General features: G+C 36.2%; 1 protein-coding gene across 4 annotated transcripts in view; it reads right to left on the minus strand.

Moving 5' to 3' along the window:
- Positions 1-1,874: 1,874 nt before the first annotated feature.
- The window catches only part of LOC128244697 (sal-like protein 1), a 33,688-nt gene continuing 15,635 nt past the window's right edge, over positions 1,875-19,927 (minus strand). The window contains exons 2-6 of one of the 4 annotated variants that reach the window (XM_052962737.1): positions 17,869-18,000; positions 11,330-11,419; positions 7,232-8,497; positions 6,943-7,040; positions 1,875-6,746 (exon numbers count right to left, since the gene is read on the minus strand). In XM_052962737.1, the coding sequence (XP_052818697.1) occupies positions 5,061-6,746; positions 6,943-7,040; positions 7,232-8,497; positions 11,330-11,419; positions 17,869-18,000 (3,272 nt within the window). In that variant the 3' untranslated portion in view covers positions 1,875-5,060. The remainder of the gene's footprint in view (positions 6,747-6,942; positions 7,041-7,231; positions 8,498-11,329; positions 11,420-17,868; positions 18,001-19,927) is intronic. The other 3 variants (XM_052962739.1, XM_052962738.1, XM_052962740.1) reach the window with 3 other exon arrangements.

Consider the following 19,927-nt stretch of genomic DNA (forward strand, 5'->3'; position numbering starts at 1 on the left):
TTACAGTGATGTCATAGCTCGAAGCTGAACATTCTCCATAGTGGCGTAGCTAGAACAGTGTGTATTGGATGACGAATGGCTGACTATATATATATATAAATAAATACACTTGCTTGCAGGAACTTCTTACAGTTGTATAAAAGTGCATAAAGTGTATCATCATTGATAATCATAGTGTAAGGTCACCCAATGAAAGCTGGAGAGTGGACATAGCTGCCAATGATATGTCTCACTTTCCACGGCCAAGTACACACTAGTCTTGATGTTCACTTTCCAGAACCTTGCACAAATCAGTTACCAACCAATGCAATGGTTAATCTCAGCAAAACCTACAATTCAGATCCGGAATTATATAATTCATATGAAAGTCATTTTTTCCGTTTTTATCTTTTATTGAAACCCTTGTAGATCGTGTTTAAAGTCCAGGTCAGCAAGGTTAAAGGTTCAACCATCTGGTCCAGCTATATATTTCCGCTATTAATCATTTCTGATGGCGTAATACCCTCTCATTTCGTAAGATTCATTTCAAAAACGTTTTATGATATCAACTCGTTTTACAACCCGGTGTCTTTAATGTTAATGGACGGCTTTTAATGAGTTCTTCCTTGATGGTTGGCAATAAATCAAACGGCTCTGAAATCAGGTTTTGTAAAATTTCATCCTGGACCTACAGTGAAATATTAAAGAAAATAACAGCTTCATTGACCAGCGGTTAGCACAAAGGGTGAATGGAGCTGTTGTAAATGTTCTCACTGAGTGTTGTGTGGTCTTCCAGATGGGTTCTAACTCTAGCAATAAAACGAGCTAATGAGTTTAAGAAGTCTGCCAAACAAGCCCCCCCCCCATATCAAGTTTGTCACCAACATTTAAAATTTCACGGAACTTCTGCTTCACATAGCCTCAGTCATAGGTCAATTTTTTTTTTATAAATATGCAGTGAAATTCTTCGAAGCATTCTCAAAATATTGTCAAATGTTCGAATTCAGTTTTGCAACAATTCTTGTCTGTTTTTATGCGATTCGTTTTAACTGATTGCGAATACTGCTCGTCTCCCTAAGGCATTAACTCATTAACTGCGTACAGGCAGATAGAGAGTTCTTGCATTCAGGTGACTTGCTTTTCAGCTGTGTTCTATATATTGGCTGGTACGAAACACTCCCGTTTCCGTCACAGTTACTTGGTATTTGGACTGCATTTTTTGGCCAGTCGAGCGATTGGTCCCTGTGGTGATCTCTTGGACGGAGAATCATAAAAAAATGTGTTTTAGTACTCTATGATACACGCAATAAACAAATAATCAACTTTTGGTCGGTCCAATGCAGTCCAAATACCAAGTAACTGTGGTACAAATACCAAGTAACTGTGGTTTCCGTTTCCTGGGTAGAATCCAGCACCGCACTATACACCAGAGTTTTGAGTTTCATTGGTAAGACCCGAGCACACGATTGATTGTTTGAGAGGCGGACAGCTTACCACAGCACAACCCCATCATTGTACAGTGCGTATGACCCAAGTTGTTTTACAGGTGGGAATATTAGTGATGAAATGTCATCTCTTTTTCTTTCATAATTTATTCACTTTTTAATATATTTACAAAGTGAAGGTCAGAGTGTAAAACTCTGACCGCCTGGTTGTGTAATACTTTGAAAGTAAAAAGGAGTAATAAATGGGCATTTTAAGGTTATGTTATTTAAGGAATTGGTATTTCTTATTCATACCCTCTTATCATGAAACCGGGTTTATGTTTAAACTTTTGCTACTGAGCTTGTTTCTGTAGTTGTTCGTATAAATATTGTATGTATATAAGAAAACCCCTCATCCTGCACGACCTCCATTACCTACATGTATACACATGAATAACAACACAATTGGGCATTAATACTTAACTTTTATTCATGTACTTTTTTCAACAATGAATATGAACCTAAATCTACAATATCCATAACACATGCATTCTTGTAAATCCTGTCAAAAACGCTCATACAATAACATGTACACACAATCACATACATGAATACATGGCTAAAATACTACATTCATAAGAAATATGTAACAAGATCTCAGTATCAAAATGAAAACAATGAAAATGGTAAAATGAGTAATAATTTAAAGAAATGACCTTTGATTTTGGCAATGACTTGGCAAAATAAAAAATAACAAGAGCGCCGCGGAGCGAACGTCAAACACTCGTCTGTTGTTTGTTTGTTTTTATCAAAAAGGGGGCATAACTGGACAATAATGGAAGTCATAGGGATACACATGACTCTTTCACTCTGGAAACATGTGTACCAAGTTTCACTTGAATATGTTATATATGGTTTTTGGATTTGTTATTTTGGCTGAAAAGGGGACATAATTTAATGAATATTGAAGTCAGAGTTAGAGGCATTGCTATACATGTGCATATTGAGTTTTCTGAGTTATCGCCAAGGTTACATAATTCGGTGGACACCGACAACACTAAGGCTATCACAACGCCTCAACATTTTTTCATAAAAAACAACAGAAGAGTTAAAAATGACAGAGTAACAACATTATCAATAATACACAGTAGTCAGTGTTGGTAAAAACTTGCAATGCAAGTGTAAGTTTATAGTGCATCTGAAATCCATAACAACCATTTGAATGAGGACAGTTAATATTACTAATAACAATTATCATAATAATATAATATAAATGACAAGTGTTCATGGCAATTTGTGTATGTAAGAAATTGTGTGACTTAAGACACAACATACCATAATTGTATTGTTACAGAGTAAAAAGTGGAAGTTTAGTGCTAATTACTGTTTCTTTTTTAGTGTGTTTCCAAGTACTAATAAGAAATTAATCTAAAACATTATTTTGTGTTTTTATCATTAACATTATTCTGTACTTAAACTTTAAATCACATCTCTCTTAATACTTGGATTTCAACCTATCACAGCAATACAGGAATTATGCTGGCTTCATCTTGGCATCAAAAGACGAAATGTTATTTCGTACAAAATTTCAAAAAAAAAATAATTCTAAACTACCTATCAATTAACTTAATAAAATTTTACAAAACGTTTCCCTTCCGCTCAATTTACTATATCAGTTTACTATTGAACACATAAAATAATTTCCCCCGTTTATGTTTTTATCTTTTTTATCTCCACTTTAAGTCATTATGGTATAAAATTACGAAAAACATTTCATAATAAAATTATTATTAACAAAAAAGTAGACTTAACAAAATTTAACAAAAACAAAGACTTCAATATAAGTTTTACATACTGGAAGTAATAAAAAAATTAAATGTGTATTATATATGTTCAATAAAAATGATTTTTATAAAATAGCCATATGGCCAAGAATAAAACATTTTTGGGATAGAGTTTCTTAAATGTAACACTTTTCAGAAACTATATAGTGCAAACTCTTCTTAACAAAGTGTGTGTTTTTTAGCTATTAACCCAAATATGAAACAACAAGAACAAGGTTCCAAACACCCAGTGACTTTTATTGAAAAAGGTGAAGTTATATGAATACTGTCCAGAAAGATGTCTGATTAAAAACATCAGATTTTGGGGGAGGTTTTTTAGAACAATGGGAATAACATACCATAGTTCTTTTTAACACTTAGCCAACAATAGTATCAAAAATGTGAGATATTTTTAAAACACTGACTGACTAGAAAATAGTTCAATTTGCGTATTCTAAATTTATAACAGCAAAAGCACCACTAAATGAACACGACCCCTAGCAAGATATAAAGAAGTGAATTTACATCAACTAAAGGTGTTTTATATGGAAACATATATATTGTATATACTGATGATGTGATCATGTATGTCAATTTGACATATTATAACATAACATATTGTTATAATAATGTTGACCTGTTACATTATTACCTGACTATGTTGACTGAATTTTTGCGACATAATTATAAAGTTAAAAACGCTATTTCAACATTAATTTTAAGTAGACATAGCGTGTTCAACTAATACAATGTCGATAAAAATAGTTAAAATGTTAACAAAGTGAGTTAATTTTGACAACTTGTCAATATAACTCATCAGGTAGGAATGAAAAAAGCCACCAAGACATCATGATATATCAGTATGTACGATGCAAATGTTGCCATAGTTCTATGGTTACGAGTGAAAGCACACAAGCAATATTTGGAATGCTTACAAATGTGACAACGTGAAAATGAGAACATGCAAGTGGATTTTTTGTGAGATTACAACTCGTGTGGATTTTCCGTGTTCCTCCTATAATGTTTTCACAACCAATGAACACTTGTGTAACAAGTCTTACCAAGTTTGTTAACAATACAATGTAAACAACATGCAGAATACAAACAGCTGGTTATAGAATTGCAAGTCTACTAACAAATCATATATGATACATACTGTAAGTTTATACTGGATTCTATTCACATGACAAAGATGTATACAACTAATATCTACATTTACATGAATTTACAATATATACAAATGTACACTTTTATCATACATCTGCAGAATTATATTTTGCAATGATTTGACAATGTCATCTAAGAAGGTCAAATTCTCTTTCAGCCAACAACCAAATGTCAAGGTCAAACCTCAAATGATCCAACATCTGAATGTCAAGGTCAATGTCACTCAAGGGCAGGTGCACTCTAATCCCACATTAGTACCCAGATACAAGCCAGAAGACAAGGGCCACTCGGTGCTAACAGCAGTACTCAGAACTCTGTTGTTAAGGACAGAACCCCTCTCATTCAAGATTACCCCGACAACTGTTCAACCTTTTGATCTAATGACATCAAGTGTAAACTCAGGCTACAACAATCCAAAGAATAATACTAAATTCAGTGTGACTAGTATCACCATAATACTTCATCATAATAGATATCAGGCTTTCTCATTCTTAAGTGGAATATTAAAACTGTGTAGAACAGATCTGAGTCAAGTATTAATTCGAACGGATTTATTTCATTGCACTTAAATGATTACTTAAGCAAAGATCCTTATGTAGCAATTTAAGCAAAAACTAGAAAGTTATCGCCCGTTTCTATGATTCAAGCTTGATTACATGAAGCCTGATCAGGAAGCTTCTACTTTAGGTAATCTGGAACCAGTCATGTGCATATTGCGGAGGTGGTGCTCTAGGGCAGCGGGGGTGGGGAAAGACCGACTACAAAGGTGACATGAGGCCTTCCAGCCCCACCCTAAGGACATGTGTGGTGGGGAAACCATGCCCCCGGAGGAGTTTGAGTCTATGCTTGATGGCGACGTCTTCTCCGAAGACCTTGAACCAGATGAGCCAGTAGACTTCATGCTCAGATCCAACTCCCCAGACTCTGCATACCTAGGTTTGTCATCATGAACTAGGCTTGTCTCCGACTTCCTGCGCTCTTCATTAGGAGGAGAGGACAGTTCACTCTTCAGTGTTTGTCTGGCCGCCATGCCTGGGATCATGGACATCTCACTGAGGGATTTCGGAGGTGTGGGGAGGCCATTCATGAAGGGCGGGAACTGGAATGGGTAGAAGTCCGGGCGGGGCGGGAAACCTGGGGGCAGGTACGGGTTCTCCTTGTGGGCCAACATAAACGGCGGCTCAATGGACATGCGGCGGCCTCTGCGACTTGGGCTGTTGTTCCACATGTGAGTGCCCATATGGACTTTGAGGTTCCCTTTGGTTGTGAATGCTTTACCACAGACGGAACATTTGAATGGCTTATCTCCTGTGTGTGTCCTAATGTGGATTTGGAGTGCACTTGCACTCGAGAAACCCTTCTGACATACAAGACATTGGTGTTTTACAGTGGGGGTCTTACTAACAAATGGAGACTGGCTACTGAGAGAATGGTCAGGAGGTGTCGTGTAGGCTTGCGATCGCTGAGACAGCGCACTTGGTGACTGAGATGTTGTGCTGTTACCATGGTAACTCACACTGGAAGAGGATTTGCTGGTATCAACTACAGGGCTAACATTACTGCTGCTGCTGCTATTAAGTGTATTGTCTTTTTTCGGTTTGACCTGCGACAGAGATTCCGACTGGTCACCATTATGAGATTCACTTTTGACTGAGCCTTGACTCATGTCCCCGTCATCCTCACTGTCAGTGTCATTCTGGTTTGGCGTACAACAGTTATTATTATTGCTTTCACAGTCAACATTATCAGAACCGTCATTATTCAGATCGTGTGTAAGCAGGTGTTGTCTCATGTTGCCTCTTGTGGTGAATGATTTGTCACATAGCTCACACTTGTACGGGCGTTCCCTGGTGTGAGATCTATAGTGGATATCTAGTGCACTCTTACATGCAAATGTCTTATAGCACACGTTACATGTGGTGGATTTTGTGCTCGCGTCGATGGCCTGACTGTCTATGGCACCTAGGAGATAGTTACTGCCAATACCATCACCGGTCAGAGACTTGCGTCCCTCGTCTGATCCCACGTCAGACTTTGGGGAAACTGTACCGTCCCCGGTGTAGCTAGGAGCCAGAAGGAATGGCGCTGCATGGAACTGGGAGAGTGGATTGCGGGCCATCGTGGAGTCGATCTGCCGTACACGTTCCTCCAGGGCAGCCAGCGATGTGGAGTAGGTCTTAAACCCCCCATCACCGCCCTGATTGGAATCCTCCTGCAAGTACTTGGGACTGCTGGATAGGGGCCCACCCAGTGGCAGTTTGGACCCTGCTGGCTGGCTGGATTTGGGCTCAGCTTTCATCCGGTCTGCAGTGAAGGAGTCTGATGGACTTGACCGCTCACTCCCATCACCCCTCTGAAATTGTAATTTAAAACATGTAAAGTTTAAGATGATTTTGTAATGCATTTTGATTTGTTTCAAACTGATCATTGCAAAGCGAATTGGCAGGATAAGTAATGAATCATTGTTGCTGCCACTAACATTATGTTCCAAAAATGTGCCACTGCAGTAATCTAATGGTAATATATTGTATATGAAAGGGTCCACCTACCAGTCCCTCCTTCTGTGCCTCAACAGCTGCCAGCTTGTTTGCCTCATCATCCATATCATCCTGCTGGTCGTCGCTGGAAATGTCGCCTTCCTCATCACCTGGAATGGGGCGCACACAGGGTTTATTGACAGTCATTTGAATGAATGTTAATAAAATAGCACAAAATGGAATCAGTTTTCTTCTACACTTTTTTCAAATTTATTTGCACAGTAAGTACCTATTTGTTTTCACATTAATCATTAACAAAAGAACTCATTCATTTAATAGTGTCCATAAATGTTGTGTTTACCATTTTTCTCAAGATGTCTTGATTCGTGCAGCTTGACATCCTCAGAGTCTAGGCGTGGCTTCTTACTGAGATCCAGCTCTTTATCATAGTCGTGGTAGTGTCGCTTCATGTTGAGAGGGCCTGCAGCACTCATGGCCATGTGTTCCTCCAAAGTGGGGCGGGTGGCGTACATGCCTAGGTGGGAGAGCCCGGGTAGAGCCTGGAGCCCGGCCATGCCTGTGTGGCTCCTGATGTGTTGCTGTAGCACAAGCAGGTTGGTAAACTGTTTGTGGCACACTGGGCACTGGTGCATCATCCGCAGTGGGGGCTTTGCCCGATGAACGCCCATGTGGGTCTTCAGGTTGCCCTTGGTCGTGAATGATCGTCCGCAGATCTTACACTTAAAGGGGCGCTCGCCTGTGTGAATGCGGTAGTGCATCTGGAGGGCACTCTTGCAGCTCAGAACTCGGTGGCAGATCACACACTGGTTAGGGTCAGTCAGCTTGTGCTCAATGTTGTCCACCAGCTGCTGTAACTTGCCACACTCTGATTTATCAATCTCCATAAATTGTTCTAGGTTATCATCATTGTCTAATATACTTGACGGCAAGATAGTATTTCTGAAAGGATCACCTCCATTACTCATAGCTGAAGATGTAATAACAGGGGCACGGTGGGGAGCAAATGGTGGCTGGGATTGTAGCGAAGACATAACTGGGTAGGTGCTCACCAGGGGCACACTTGTCATTGGAAGGCCTGGGCTAGGCCCACTGTAGTGAAGAGACATAGCAGCAGATATAGAGGCTGCAATTCGGTGGCGCTCTTTCTCATCTGGTGATCTTCTGCTCAAGGGTTCATGGACAGGTCTGACCGGGCTCACATCCTTCTTAGAGGATGGCTCCCTATCCTGGATTCTGTCTGACTTCTCCAATCTCTCACGTTTTGGGCTTGGGCTACGGGGTCTCCTGTCCTCCATCAGAAGCCCATGCTTGGACATCATGTCACTGCCAGGCATGGGAGGCCGGGCCCCCAGGTGCGGGGGAGGAAACATGAACCCGTTCATGAGCCCCGGCATCATGAAGGCCGGGTTGGCGAAGGGTGAGAGGCCTGTGGGGTGGAAGGGGGCCCCAAGCATGGGTAGTGGGCCCTTGTCCATGTGTTCTGGCACAGGGTTTGGGTTCATCTCCACATTTGGGAACTCTGCCTTGTGTCTTGTGAAGTGCACCTTAAGGTTTCCCCGCGTGGAAAACCGGCCCCCGCAGATGTTACATTGGAACGGTTTCTCACCTAAAAATATGAAATGGTACTTTTTGAAAATATACATCATGAGGAAAAAAGAATTTCAATAAAAATATTGCTTTAACATGTACAACATTCATTACCAGACCATTCTTTTTATGATTGTTTTTTCAAATAAATAAGGTCACATTTATATGACCTTGAACTTAACCATTTGATTCATATACGAGCATTATGTTAAGAAAATAACAATGTCAGATTCTAAACCCCCAAGAATTTAGAATGATAATATAAAAATAAGACATCTTGTTATGCACTTGATATCGATGGTATGCCAAGACGTCAAACAGGACGTCAAATCAGCCAAATCTCCTGTATCATAAATATATGCACCATAATCTTTTGAAAATGCCACATTCAAATCATAAATCATGCGATAATTTGGATAAACCTCAGAATATGACAAATTATAGGTGGAGGGTTTGATAACAAAATGACAATTTTGATTGTTACGATCAAGGCGTCTGCATTTCTCATTATTTTTCTCGGGTAGCAATACTGACAGACTGGTTTTCTCTTTAGTGGAGAAATTTCTTAGAAAACAGCCCAGCTTCCATGATATAAAAGTGTCATTTATAACATAAATCCTCTTTTTAATAAACAATTTGTCAGATTGACATCCATGTAAACTGCAATAGGCAGATGGCAATGTACTAATGTATTATATGTTTTAATATACAACTATGGTTGCTCCAGAAAATTCTATCAGTGAATCACCTTACTATGGAAGTAGGCTTCTGATGATATTGAAATGTCAATTGCTTTCTGCCATTTCCATATACACAATTATTAAATTAAATATCTTCACAGCATTTTGTATTACTCAATTTAAAATTATGAAACATGAAATTTGATCTTTTACATTTTAATTTCTTAATAATAATTATTAAACTGCAGCAAAAGTTATTAAAAAGTGTCAATTTAACACCTTCAATGTTTAAAATGATTTTTTTTTCATATCATTGTCCTTACCTATTTGAAATTATTTCAATAATGGAAAATATCATACAACCATTTAATAATCACAAACTTTAATAAAAGGATCATGTAGAAAGTCAATACATGTAGAACTTCCGCGCTGCACCAAGAATTCTTTTTCACAGATTTTCAGGCGATCATTTGTATGATTTCAAGATTACAGTTCAATCAGCAGTGGACAGATGCCAGGCATAATTCCCATAATTCTGGGAGAAAAAATGAATCCTGACAATCGCACCATTAATACATCATATGATTAAAGATGATGAATCTGCTTGAAGCCCATAAAACTTCATATAGCCAACAATAAATATGATATGAACTAAGCTGCCAATTAGCGGCGAGGGCCTTTCATCACCTCACACTAAACTACTTTTCTCTGGCAGCACAATTCAACTTCTCTATATGGGTATTTTTATCAGCAATGCCGACAAAAGCAGGGTATAAATATATATATATATAAATGTTCTTTAAGGTCACTTTTAAGACTTCTTATTTACATTTCAAGCTTTCTAACATAGATATATGCTTTTGAAAGATATAAACATGACTTATAAAGAATTGAAAAAAAAGAGTTTTTTTTGTCTTTTTTTCATTAAATGTTAGATAATTTAGTTAGCATGGCGACATATTCAGAGACCTAAACTTGAATTGATTTTTCATTTAAAATGATGAATGTCTTATTGTAATCAAAACACTTTTATTATTTCCAAAACAAGAGATATTATGGAATTCTAAACTAGTTATTATCCACGTAAATTACAATTGACTGTCACTATCGAGTTCCATAGTAATTTTTCAAAGCCCATTAAATGTCTTCCTAACAATGAGAAAGTGTGAAAATTATATTTGATATAACTCAGGCAGAAATGAAACATTCTCAGCATTAAAAGCTCACTTTCATTTCATTGTCACCAGCTTTCTAAAGACTTGACTTCATCGTTTTGTGACTGTCTCAAATATTGCTCAAATGGTGAGTGATGGGAAGTGTTAGAAAAGGTCTTTCTTCTTTTGTTTTGACACAAAGCCCTTCATATCAGTTCATTAAAATATATTACAAAGATTTAGACATATTTTTCTTTCTTGATATTTTTGCTGGCTATTTTTTTGTTTTGCAAATAATAATTAAGCTCCTCATTAGTTTCATTACGTTGCAGCCATTTTCGGCTAACAACATTAAATTATTGAAATCTAAGCATTATTCACATAGTAACCTTTGTTATCAAACATTCTTCTCTTCTTGTTTTATATACCATCAGATTATAGAAAACAACTGTTTCTTAAAAAATATTTTGATAATTTCATCAAAGAATTTCTACAGGGCTCTAATGGAAAATGCAAAAAATGAAAAGCTTTTTAACCACCTTATCAGATGAACATTTGTCAGAAATTTCCATTTTTTCTGCATAACAAGATAATCCACTATCAAATGCTGTTGAGAGCTTATATCAGATCGACAGTAATGCAGATACTGGCGGGGCTTATCAGGCAAGCAAAGTAGATGGAATACAGCCTGGTTTGAGGGCCACAAGTTGATGGTAGGAGAGAGTGAGAGTGGTACAACCGCATGTTCTTTGAACCTATCAAAATGAAGACACCTGAACTGCTAGCTCTTACACATTACACTCTGTCTGGGGCTTTGGGTGAAATACAGCCAAGTATCATTTTAAAAATAAAGAGTACAAGTTCTTATAAGGTGAAAATGAGAAAAGTTGAGAAAGTTTTTGTCATAGCCATAAACCTAAACTTTATTTCCCCCAGTATGCATGCATGCAGTTTAAATTGTTCCCTTCCATCTCGGCCCCTAATACTCCAACTATTTTACAACAGAGTGATACATACTTGTCCACAAAGTGCCGTCATTGGCAGGAAACGGGGGGCGTGGTCGGAGAATCCCGCCCAACACCAGCGCTTCATGGACATGTATGGCAGCTTAAACAGAAACAAAACATACGGTCACCCAACCTTTTCAATACTGTTTCAGAATATTGTAAGATATCCTTAATGAAATACATAAAATTTTCGCATGCCATTATATTTAGCAGTTCTTCCGCAAACAATACATGTCAGGCTTGACCTTAGTAACTATGAAGGCAGCAAACTTAATCAACAAAATATTTTGAGCTTCAATGTCGGTCATAACTACCTTCATTGCCTAATATAAATGAAATTCCCCATAGCAGAAATTTGCTTTTTCAAACATGATGCTTGGAAGAGAAGAAAACAGAAATGATTTCCAGCAGAGGCTGAGGGTGTTTTTATCAGCAGCAATAAATCAATTCTCTATGAGCACTGTGATATCTTATGATTTAGAGAGGGGGCACTTGATACAACAGCGGGTGCTAGTCACTAATTGACAGCTGCCGGGTCTAGTGGCAACCTTACACCCCCACCCAGGGGCTAACGGTAGTTCTGGGAGTCTCCTCGGTGACCAAGGTGCTATATTTTCAGAGGAATGCTTCTGTTGTCTCAGTCTTTTACTGAGACAGTTCTGTTCCAACATCATTTAATGACTTTCAACTATGTATGGTAGTGTGCAGTCCCCACATTAATCTGTTTCATTTGATATACCTACTATTTAAATGCTTAGTATATAATTATATATATATATATACATATTCAAAGTATCAAATAATACTTCTACTTCTTTTACAAAAAGACCTTCCCTTGTATTATAGCCAGGTATAGTTTATTATTTAACTCCCCAAAGATAGAAAAAATGAATGAATGCATGTGCTTATGTATCATCTACATAAAAGGGAGATAACTCATACATATCTATATCTCAGGTACAAGGCAATGCGGTTACACCCCACTGAGTCTCAGTCCTTGAAAGGTAGTAGTTCTGCCAGAAATGGCATCCCTGATAGTGCCAAACACTGGAGTTTTATTGAATGAAACATTAAGGAGGAAAGAAAAAGATAAAGTAGATCACTTCTGACTTATTAATTGTTAATTTATGGCAATCATCACTTTTGAAGGTCATTCTGATTTGAAGGATGGTGTCCATCTTGGGTGATCAACTACAAACCTCTTTTCACACGCTAACTTATTTTGCATAATTTATCAAGGCCATTTCAATAGCACATGGCAGTCAACTCTGTATAAGTAAAGCAAATTTAGCATTTAATTTATCAATCAAATAAAATGGAACTCAATATGTTCTGCATGATTTTATTTCACATGTGTCAATTAAAGTGGTTGAAATTATTCATTACTCCTTATCAGAATACCAGGGAAAGTATCAACCTGATATTCTCCATTAGTCCCACTGAGGATTGAATGGCAAGTTCCCTTAATTACACTTTATTTATGTTTGTGAATGAGTAACAACTTAGAGAAACTACTCACTGAGTCTTCATCTTATACTGATTGTTATTCTTCCAGAACTGGCATCCTAACTCAGGTCTGACAGGGGTACCCCTGGGACAGTCAGGGCCAACACGTGGACCCTGGGACAGACAGAAGGGGTGGGGGAAGGGGCTGAGGGATGGGTATAAAAGAGTATTATAAGTAGTATTAAGTTACTCTGTATACCATGGTAAATACCCAAAGAGCCAACTTTTTAGTTTAATATTTCAGCGAAGTTTGGCTTTTTAAATTTTGGTACACATTGCATGTTGAATACTATAATTAAACTCTAAAAAATAAGTTTGATCTAGGTAAAGATATACATATTTCATTATGATGTAAATCAACAACACAGACTAACGAGCATGCACATCCAGCTGCATAACTGATCATAATGTTCGTTATGTGACTAGGTGCAGTGATAGCCACAAAATTAATAAATTATCATCATTTTTCAAAACCGTTTACCAATAACCACATCAGTTTTTCTTAATGATTTCCTTACACATATTCGGCAGATCAAAAGTTTATTAAATAATAGTTTTGTTTCCTGACACAATATTTATTAAACATACATTTTCACTAACAAAGTCTTTTCCCAAGCTTTCAATTTTCTCAAAATGCCTTAAAACTGTAAACTAAGAAGCCATGATACTGTTCAAATTAAATTTAAAACCAAAAAAAAGGTCATTTCTATTTCATGTCTCCGGTAATTATAATTTGAAAATATAAACCAGCTTTCATGTTCAAGGCTGTTATACAACTTATAGAAATTCTACAATTCAGTGTTAAATTGAGTTTCCAGCTGAATGCAGTATCTGAACAGGGGAGTAAATTACCTCCCTTCATCTCCCCACACACAATGCTTGAGTATCAACTTTTACTGGGGTGGGCTATACTAGAGAACAAAAGAGTTTAACCCTGGGATAATGACTTCCTATGTGGTTGTTTTTTATTTATTTATTTATGCAATAACAGTTTAATTAGTTTTAACAACAGTTTTTTTGTGTTTTTAATGACATTGCTTGACCAGTTTATGTAAAACTTGTAAAATGTGTTCAAAAATAGATTAATAATATATATATGAAACAATATGTCATAAGAAATTAAATAGATTTGAAGATTAAGTACTTATCAGTCCTTAATTATAAATAACTTCTTATTATACTTTTTACAACATGTCAGAAATGTGACCATTACCCATATAACAATGCGCCCATAGGGTCCCTTTCGTAAGAGCCCATTTAAGCATTTCCGTTGCCCAGGTGTGATGGCTGATTAAATCTCGCATTTTCAAATTTTAATGTCCATAGACATATTTTGTGATCATTATTCAAGATAACTTTCAAAAATATGTCTGGATTAGGGGTGAAAGGGTAGCGCATGTTTCAAATTTAATCACCTCTATATTGAACCCATGGAAAGAAAATTGACCAAAACCAGTCAAAATTGTTTGATTCAAGATGCTTATGCAACTGCCCCAAGGCGACGCTTCAGAAAAACACCATCTTTTAGAAAACTACCCCTACTATAAAAGGATTTAATTTCATCTTTTAAAATTAATGGTTTAAGAAATATATCTAGCACATTACATTAATGACATGCTACGTCAAGGCTGACACGCAGACAATGGCGATGTGGGACACAGACTGTCCATCTAGGAGGCTAAAGGTCACCAATTTCACTTTGATTACAACGTCCCCCAGCATTTTGTCATAAAATATAATATATACATGCAATTACAGGAAATCACTGAGATACCTTTCTGAAGTCTTACCTCTTTTGAAAGGATGGTATGGTAATAAAATATAAAACCAAACTCAGAAAATGGCGAATATTATGGCGTTAGAATGTATGAGATATTAATATATACCATGTTTAAGCTATATTCAGACTAAACCCTATTTTTGGCATAGAACTACAAAGACCTTGCAAATTTTGTTATCTCTCCCAAGGAATTCATACGTTTGTGATAAAGTTATTAATGCTGCATGAATAATTATATTATCTCAGCCTTTATAATGGTAACTAACTTCAATGACTCCTTATTACTCGTGCTAATTGCACCACCAACAGCAATGATAGAATCTCTCTCATCTTATCAATTTATTTCCTTGAAAATTTTATAGAATATTTGTACCCTTAATTTTATCTGGACACCATGGCTTTTTGTTCATCTTGATGGGCATAAACCTCGCTGAACCATAGCAATAATTCCTTTAGTTCCAGACAATGTACGCTCCATTGCCAATGGTTACCCAACGGCTGGGAGGAGAAAGAGAAGATTCACAATAAAGGGAGATAACCTTGTCATCCATTATGTCATTGTTGCTGATTACAAGATTTCCGCAAATTTATATGAATGTTATAAAAAAAATCTATAAAGCAGGTGCTATTTCAGACTGATATAATTTTCCAAGTAACATGGTTTAAATAATCCAAAAGAACATTTTAGAATTTGTTATGGAAATTCCATAATGACTTCAAATGGTAGTCAGAAACTAAACATCAATTTGAGTAAAAACTTGAACTAATTTTCACACTCTGCACTAGCTGGCCTATATATTTGAATAAGGCTGATGAAAAGTGGCCAATTTTTCTGTTAAATTTGTATTCGCACACCACATTATGGAATTTACAGATATAAATAACCCAAATTCTATCAATTTAAATTAGGGAGGGTAATTAGTTAAAGAAAAAAGAATTGCAATTAAAGAACTGCAGAACGCATTTGAATCGTCCGTCTCATATCCAATAAAACACACACACATGCATGGGGAATGTTTTTTGTGTAACAATTCTCACTCCAAGGAAAATAAAATTCATCAAATTTGAGTGAAATGTGAGAAAAGCGCCATAAAGCTGCCTCTCTTTGGTAACTCATAGCTCTGTTGGCTTAACACATATAAAATCAAATTTACTTAAATTTATTTCATTTTCATAGTGGAATGATTAGAAAGTATGGGAAGACAATTTGCTAGGAACAAAAAAATAAGATATAAAATAGAAGAAAACAGGAATTTAATCAACACAAAGGTTACAACCAACTAATTTAAATGACAAAATTGACGGCACCCTAAACTAAACTAATGCCTGTAGTTTGTGAACAAAGTTTTTAGTGCGTATGATAGAATGTGGGGGAATTGGAAACAAGTGACAATACATTAGTGTGTGACTTCGCAAAGTAACATACCACAGAAACAATTGGAAACAAGTGACAATACATTAGTGTGTGACTTGGCAAAGTAACATACCACAGAAACTCAGAATCTAACTAATTCGAGTTAACCAGAAGTGTAAAGTAAGTTATTGATGACAAATTGTCCCTTAGTCTTTGCTATTAATCAGTGCCACTTAAATGAATTACAAATGCTCTAAATTTCCCAGCTATGTTCCTTAATAATTAACACTTTCCCTCGCAAGACTTAAATGATGTCCGAAACGTCTGTATTCATTTTGATATTTGGATACAAACACCAATGAAAACACTAATAAATATCGCAAACGCCAACAGAACTCATCACGATAGTTTGAAAAATTAGAAACTTATTAAATTTTTCCTATTGCGGATGGAATGTATAATCACTATTGTCAATGACATGGTGGTCCAAAAACATGAAATTCTATCCAATTACTTTGGCCACTGTGTCAATAAAATTTTGTTTCCAGCAAAATAATTGAGTTACAGAAAATATTGACGCTCCGACAAGTGACGTACAATGATTACAAGTTATTTGGTGATGAATGAACGTACGAAACACAAACCACAAGACTTTTTGATGTGTTCTTTTGTGTGAAAATGTTATAAAATAATGTTTTTTTTACTAAAGATTTTCTATGTAATAGAGCTTATTGATAATAATATAATCAATAACATATTGTAATAATATTATCATCATTAAATAACACTGCTAATTACCCAGTTGAAAACAACATTCGTAATGTTTTATAATTTGCTATAATTTGCAAAAATGCTGAAGATCTAAAAGCATTATTTTGTGTGTTCATGAATTTATCATCCATATGAAGGCATAACAGGATCCATTAATGGCCCAAGTTTTGACAAATTTTTCACTTTGTTTGAAAGACATTTTAATACATCACTTGTTATGACTTTCATTCGACAATTGCCAAGTCCTGCTTTTATTTGTCACATTTGGGTAATGAAAATCATAATTAAACAAGGTGTATTCCTGAATGGCCTGTCATATTTTCCCCTTACAGCTACATTGTGTAAAACACACGCCTTTAATATCATTATAACGTTCACCATCAACTTTTGACCAAAATCTTCATGGTATGAAGAATTAACCACTCTGCCAGATCCTTGCTTTTACAACACCCAAAACAGTAGTTCATACATTAAATACAAAAACATACACTGCCTTATTGGGCTCTCATTAGGTTAAGACGCAAAAATAATGAATTTTTATTATATTAATGAAATTATTTGTTTTAATATGGGAGAAACATTTTACTTGATTAGTGATGCAGACCCTTAAAAAACTATGTCTGGTCATATCATGAATTTGATTGTCTTTTTATAGAAAACAATGTTGTATCTATCAGAAGTTATATATATATCCTTCATGTATCTTATTACACAGAAAAATCAAGGTCATTCCTAAAAAGGACAAACGCCCAAATTTTCAAGGCTTTACCTGTGAATTCTCTATAAAGAGCTCATTAATCTTAAAATACAAAAACACTGCAACCCGGTACCAACACAAATTATGACTCATAATGAATGGAGAAAAGAAGACCAGACTTATGAAACTTGCTGCATATGTGTGCATGTAAGAAGTGTCAGAGTGAACAAGTATACCAAGTTTCATGGTAATATCAAAGATGTCAAGTTTTGGGCAAAATTGAAGATTTTGCAGGCCGACAACAAGAATGCCCAAAATGTTGTATTGGGCATTCTTGTGTGATTTTTCCTGAAACCAGCACAGTCAAAAATGATTTTGAGCACCCATCCGACAATTATAAGCATTGTTTTGTAACCATGGTATTAACACTGTAATGTCTACCTGTGTGGGATCTTATATGAATCTGGAGGGCGCTGTCGCTGCCGAACACTTTGCCGCACAGTCGACACTTGTGCTTGAAGAATGGGTCGTCATTACTGGTGCTGTAGTTCTGCCCCTCCCCATCCCCACTACCTGTAAACAGAACAGGCAGATAATGTGAATCTGTGAAAAACAGGCGGGACATATCAATGTGTTCATATAAGGTGGATCAGCACTTGAACACAACAAACAAGAATGGGACAAAAAATTGTTTCAGCATTTGAGCCATTTTTTCTATGCGAAGCATACAGCACAGCAAAAATATGAAAGCATACTTGTTTTATGTTACTTTATATAACCTTCCAAAAATGACAGATATAATTGCTGACAAGATTCAGCAGGGTCAGGTTACAATCAGCATGGTGGCATTTTACCCAGAATTCTCTGACTACTGGTTCCCGTTAACAATTTCTCACAGACCGCCCAGATTTGACATTTCTTAACATATCTATTCATGACAATAAGCACAGCAAACAATGCTTTATTAATGTAACATTTCATGATGCCTGGTAGCCCAGCTGTCGAGAAAATGACAGGCAAGAATTGCCCCCAATTAACAATATAAATATATGAATACTACCCAGCAATAGGGTGGGATGTTTATAAAACAGGATGATAAGATTATGAATTTACAAATATAATTGCAGCATTACAAGCATAAATCTCTGGCAACGGCCCACGCCTGGAACCTATCTCCGAGAAATGACAGGGTTTTGTTTATACATCCATTGTACTCAAATATTAATTAATGCAATATATTTTGACGCAACACTTGACTGCAAACCCTCTCAGTGAGGTGGTTTATTATTTTTAAGAGGCAGCAGTAGGAACATGCATTGCATGTTTAGTCTATCAGGAAGTTGGCATTAATGGCGGAGGAGGATGAGCACCCACGAAATGAAATTAAATCTCATTTATGAGCATTTTTATATCAATTTGTAAGTCTTTATTGCAATATTACACTTTATTTCCATTATAAAGCATTCTGGAAGAGGGAGATAGATCCTTATGGAGTACAAAACACATCCAAAGTATGAAATTAGTCTAGGTGCATTTACAGCAACGCCTTATGCAAAACTGTCGACAGCATACCATCGCACCAGCAGACTATATATTAAGCTGTATTCTATCTAAGAACATATTTTAAATAGATAAATGCTGATCACATAATGACAGCTATGAAAAGTAAGAGACAGTTTTAGCTTTCTAAATTATTTTTATTTTATCAAAATTTTGTAGACTATATTTTTGCCATTGGGATCATACCTCAAGCAGCTGTACTCAGTTGTTTCAGAGTACTTCTTTCATCTTCATGTTGGTGATAACGAGAAAACTGATTTTATGTGAAAACAGCAAAATGATAATAATGACAAATTGTGTTATCATAACTTCGGCTGTTGCTCATTTGTTTATTCTATAGAAACCCTTCAATTACGACAATAATCAACGCCATCGCTTATGAATCATAGGATTAAAATCTTGGAATGCCGATTTTGTCAAGAAACAAAAAATTAATTTCCTGCCATTTTCTAACACATAGAAAACATATGTTGCAGAACTCATAAATAATCCACCAATTACTTCCCTCATTCAAACTTCTGTCTGATAAGCGCAGCCCATCGGGAAGGAATTAATACAAGTTTGCAATCATATATAATAACAAAAGACATTGGGAAATATAAAATATATTTCTTGCCAGCTCATTACATTTATAAATGATAAATCTCTATATTGGAAGTGACAGTTCGAAGATGATAAATATTGCTCTTTGGGTAATTACGGAATGCCTTTCATTCGTTCACCCATCAAAATCATTTTTGATATTCATACGAGCCATCATAACTGATAAGCCATGAAATGGCTGGCAGGAACCAATATACAGAGAATAGAAGCAAGCCACTCAAAGCAAAACATCAAGTCTCATCATAGCTGACAATTCCGTTAATATTTTCGCCAATTTCTAATTGAATGAACAAAGATACAAACTTGAAAAGAAGCATCTACTATAAGCAAATGTTGT

Source organism: Mya arenaria, chromosome 8, assembly GCF_026914265.1.
Source record: "Mya arenaria isolate MELC-2E11 chromosome 8, ASM2691426v1".
In the NCBI taxonomy this organism is placed as follows: domain Eukaryota; kingdom Metazoa; phylum Mollusca; class Bivalvia; order Myida; family Myidae; genus Mya; species Mya arenaria.